Below are 5,350 nucleotides of genomic sequence, written 5' to 3'. Positions count from 1 at the left end.
GTCTCCCCATCGGCCCCTCGCTCCAGTGTCTCCCCATCGGCCCCTCGCTCCAGTGTCTCCCCATCGGCCCCTCGCTCCCGGCTCTCCCACGCTATCACCGAGTACCCTCTCCCTCGAGACTCCCCGTCTCTGCATCCCTGTCCCTGGCGTTTCCTTCTCCACTTCCCCTCTCCCTCCGACAGATCTATTTGCATTTTGAGCTTTGCATTTGAGTTCTCCTGTTATTCTCATCACAAGAAGAACTTTAAGAATTACTTTATTCCTGCATGGGGAAATATAATAAGGGAATGAGAGGAAACGGGAGGACAGGAAAGAGGGAAGGAGACAAAACAGGGAAGGAGAGGAAATGGGAGGACAGGAAAGAGGGAAGGAGATGAAACAGGGAAGGAGAGGAAACGGGAGGACAGGAAAGAGGGAAGGAGATGAAACAGGGGAGGAGAGGAAACAGGAAAGGAGATGAAAGAGGGAAGGAGATGGAACAGGGTAAAGGGAAGGAAAAGAAACAGGGAGGGTTAGGAAACATGGAGGGAGAGGAAAAAGGGGAAGAGAGGAAACAGGGGAGGAGAGGAAACAGGGTAGGAAACGTGTGTTGATGCAATATAGAGTAATGTCGGACAAAGCAATTGGCCAGTGGAAAGAAGTGCATGCTGGGATCTTTGTGCTGATGTTGTTGCTGTGATTCACGTGTGACTCTGACAACAACCTGAGAAGGACCTCTTTATAAAAGAAGATGCTAATTTATTATCTAATAGAAAGAGATTTTCTACGACTTCTAGTGTTTTATTAGACTGGATGTTGTTCGTGAAAACGTAATTCTGGGTCGTTATGACCTGCTTGCATAATCAACCCAATCGGCCGTTTTCTGGGTGACGATGAGCTGGATTTTGGGTTGATAAACAATTTTAGTTTTTTATACTTAACTATATAAACTTCTTATTCTCTTATTTTTACTTTGTTAACTAAGATTGATGCTAGTACTTTTGTACCTTTAGCCTACTCAATTAAGAATTTGAAAGCAGGACTTTTACTTTTGCCTAATTTAATTATTGGTCCGAAAGCTAATCCCTGTCACTCTCTCACTCGCTCCACCACACACTCCCCAGCATTCACACACACACTGTCACACTGACACACTGCATTTCTCTTAAAGAGATACCGTATCAGTACAAACCTCAGGTCACTCACGTAGGTTGCGATAAAACCCCACCAGAACCATAAATCCCACTTAAGAGAGTATTTTTGCTAATTTTACTGGAGTAAAAGTGGAATACTTGTTCCACCTTTGTGTATTACCAAACAAAGTATTGATGTATGAATGCTATTTATGATGTGATGGAAGTGGATGAAACACAGGCTGCAGGTGCGAGGTGGCAGCAGCAGTTGATAGGAAGACAGGATGATGTGAGCCATTGAGAGAGGAGAGAACACGGATTAGCAATGACAAGTAAATTAGAGCAAATGAGGTCTTGTCGGTCTGCGTGTACTTAGTTCTCCACGTTTTTAGGGGTGGGACAACATATCAATAATGCAATATATTGCTGTCCTTTATCGATAAGCTGGCGCCAAATATATATATTTGAAGGAAAAAGCTGCTCTAATTAGATTAGCCTGCTCCCAGCGTCGCTAGTTGGTGATGCTCAACACATGAAAGAGGGAAACTTGAATATAAAGTTAAAGGTAAAGTAATACATCTTCTGTTAAATTCAGCGAATATCTCCTCACAGCCACCGTGCTCTGTATTTTCTGTGTGCGCTGAAGAAACAGGTGTTCCTGCACAGCCCTGGCTGTGTAAGTGCAAAATAAACACAATGGTGTGCTCGAGCCAGCTGTATTTGTTTGCCAGTTGAGTTCAAATACCAATCTTTGCGCAGCGTCCCTTGCTGCACATGTAACTAGCCGAACAGGAAGAGGTTTTCAACGGGATGGTGGGGAAACGTTTGATGAAAATAACAGATGCCCAAGCCTATTTAGAGTGCTCATATTATGCTTTTTGGCTTTTTCCCTTTGTTATATTTGTTCTGGCACGCCAAGTAGTCAAGAAGTTGCTAACTGCTATTGGCCAACAACATGGTCGCATCAGCTGATCTGCATCAGCTGATCTGCAACAGCTGATCTGCATCAGCACATCAGCTGCTCAAATCCCCTCGCTGCTAAATGGCTACTCATCGTTGCTTCAATTTGCTCCTAACTGCTCTCTGCTTGCATCACGATCTACTGCATTCACAATGTTCACAATGTAAATACCGTACATATCCACACTCCTTATATTGCTTTATTTAAATTTCTACTTGATATTTCTACTATTTGTGCAACTGCAACACAGAATTTCCCCTTCAGGGATCAATAAAGTACTTCTGATTCTGATTCTGATTCCATGCAACCCACCTCCTCCCCTGCTCCACCTTGTGGTTTATGACGTGAAACACGCTTCTACGTCATCGTTGCTGCTCTCTTCATTTGGGGGAATAGTTCAGCTCTCCCAATCTTAAACTGTGTGAAGCCCCTGATGACGCTGCTGCTGTTATCTGAACATTTGTAATTTATTCAATAAAATTTATTAAAGCATTTTATTGTCTGTGTTGTTCTTGACTTATATAATATATAATTGTTATTACTATATAATATCTTTTTATGCATGATATAGGTCAACAAAATAAAAAAAGGGACTTAGCATCGCCAACCAATTTGTTTTTTTTAATGCCCGACTAGCTGCTAGCGTAGCACGTGGCATGTGTTGTTTTTTTAAAATGTATTATGAACCTGTTAGAAATTAGCATAATGTGAGGTCTTTACGTCCAAAGTCTGGGCCGCTAGCTGCTATATAGTAATTTTAATTTACAAAGAGAAAGCCTGCACTTCACCTGTTAACAGCATTTTGTATTGATAGTTAGACCGGTATCGTAATGTATCCTTATAAGATCATATTATAGGATCATCTAGCAATATTGTGAGCCATGTAACGTATCATGAGGTACACAGTGATTCGCGTCCCTAGTTTCATGCTCAGATCTGTGTATCTGTGACCTGTTGCATCTCTCTTTCAGTGAACAATGCCCACAGCCACCACCTCCCTCCCTCTGCTCTCCACCCCCGCTCCTGACTGAGGAAGCATGTGTGTACCGTTTATATCTGTGTTTGTATCTGTGTGTGTGTGTGTGTGTGTGTGTGTGTGTTTGTGTGTTTGCGAGTGAAGAACATGTGGGTGCATCTAACTGCACCGTTGAGAGTGGCCGTTTCTTTTCTCTGTGGGGGTGTGAAATAACATCCATCGCCCTGTTCTGTTGTGTCCCCACACACACACACACACACACACACACACACACACACACACACACACGTAATCACAGCACACACTCCGTTTTGGGGTCTGAAAATCACACCTCTATTGCCTTTCACTGCACCGGAGAGTGTTTTTTTACGCCTCAATATGAAAGTAAATGTGTAAATCAATGCTGTGCTGGTCTATATATAAAATATAATTGCATTATAATTTAAAACACTCATTTTACACTGATATTTATGTAACTGAATATTGTCCTTGTAAATATAATTTAGTTCTCATCTTCTTTTTATTTTTCCTTTACTACTACTTTCATATTGTTTTGTTGCCCATTATTATTTATGATGATGATTTGTGACTTTTGCAATATTTCGTACCAAGACAAATTCCTTGTATGTAAAAAAGCTACTTGGCAATGAAACTGCTTCTAAATAAAATAGAATATAGGGCTGCTAGATTATGGGGGAAAAACTTGACTTTTGGAAAGATGCATTTATTCAATCTAAAGAAAACAGTTAAACAAATCACCAGTGAAAACACCTTGAACTTTGAAATTTACCTTAATTCTTTTCCTATCAAACCTTTTGAATCCCCCTTAAAATAAGTAGCATATTGAAATGTTGGCTGCATGGGTTTAGCCTTCTGGAGGGGCAAAAGTGCATCTTTCATTTAGATTACCAAGACATAATAACAGTTTACTGTTTTTTTGATTGCATCCTCCTACAGAATACACACTTTCCTGTGCTGTGGTTACAATGTGCACATTGCAAACGCACAAACCGTGGCAAACGCTTTCCAGAAAGACGTGCAGGAGGACAATCAAAAGCAGCATTTGCGGCCTCAGAATCGATACACAGCTGAAGTGCATCGTCACAGTGTGTCAGTCCGCGTGTTGGGATCTCAGTCAAGTGAGTTAGCAAGTGAAGAAATGTTCCTCATCAACTGAGCCAGTATGGGTGTGAAAGTGGTGGCAGAAGTGACACTGTGCTCTGCTTGCAAAGAGGGTTTTCAAAGCAGAGTCAGATTTCAGAGATGTCAATGATCTCGGCCAGCTGAAAATATTAAAAATGAACATGTGCAACTCCCTGCCTGCCAAAGCTAGAAAGAAACCAGACTGCTGTGTGCCGAATGTGTAAATCGTTTTGATAGGAGATGGATTCTCTCTTTGCTCGGTGGTGTTTACGTGTCTAAAACCAGATCTTGTCTAACCGTGCGCAGCCTCTTATGCGGTGGCCGTGTTTAAATAGCTGTCTATATGTCAGCGGAGATGTTTGAAATGATTGCCTGCCTCTCTGTGGATCTCCTCCTCGATCTGCTCCTCTGACCACTTTTATTCGGCTACTTTGGGAGCTCTGCTGCAGCTATTTTTGGAGAGATAGTGGGAGGCTGTGGTCACACCTTTGTACAGGATGCAGGTAAAGAGCCATTTAAAATGAGTGTCTCTCTCTCTCTTTCATCTAGTCATTGTCTGTTTTTCTCCATTTTCACATGGACAGAAGCATACGAACATACCAACATATCTCCTGTGTACATTAGTACGTACAGTACATCTCTCTGCCACCGTGTGTGTTTGCTGCTGAGAGACACAGAGAGGAAAGAGCAATGCGGTAGCCATGGAGTCGTATCCATGGTGCCGTAACTATGGCAACAAAGCTTGGAAAGCTAGTGACTTAATTGGCATCTCCGAGGCACTCTGCAACCGCGATCCAGAATAGCAACCCTTGACACACTAATGTTTCCTTCACATGGCAGACAACACTCGCGTCATTAAAGAGGATGCTAACAATGTAATCAATATATCTCTTATTGTGTCCTTTCCTTCAGAACACTGCGTGTGTGTTTCAATGTGTTTCACTGCATTATTGATGAGGAAGAGGACAGAAACAGAGGCACAGTTTAAGGTGAATAATATCAACATCAAATGACTTACAGAGTCCACTGCAGCTTCTGATTCTTGATTGAGTTGTAGAGAGCCTGCAAAGGAAAACAAGAAAATCACATTTTCAGTCAACAGCAGCTGTGTTCAGCTGTAGCTGATTTGATCAGATCTTACAGGGGGGGGGGGGGGGG

The 5,350-nt window shown here is 42.2% G+C and overlaps 1 protein-coding gene across 4 annotated transcripts in view; it reads right to left on the bottom strand.

Moving 5' to 3' along the window:
- LOC117936499 (PH and SEC7 domain-containing protein 1-like) overlaps positions 1 to 5,350 on the bottom strand; it is a 69,819-nt gene that overhangs the window by 10,457 nt on the left and 54,012 nt on the right. For all 4 annotated transcript variants that reach the window (XM_034859566.1, XM_034859565.1, XM_034859567.1 and 1 more), the window contains one exon: positions 5,211 to 5,254. In XM_034859566.1, coding sequence (XP_034715457.1) covers positions 5,211 to 5,254 — 44 coding nt within the window. The remainder of the gene's footprint in view (positions 1 to 5,210; positions 5,255 to 5,350) is intronic.

This window comes from Etheostoma cragini, chromosome 21 (genome assembly GCF_013103735.1).
Source record: "Etheostoma cragini isolate CJK2018 chromosome 21, CSU_Ecrag_1.0, whole genome shotgun sequence".
In the NCBI taxonomy this organism is placed as follows: domain Eukaryota; kingdom Metazoa; phylum Chordata; class Actinopteri; order Perciformes; family Percidae; genus Etheostoma; species Etheostoma cragini.
This window is presented reverse-complemented; position numbering and strand designations above follow the sequence as displayed.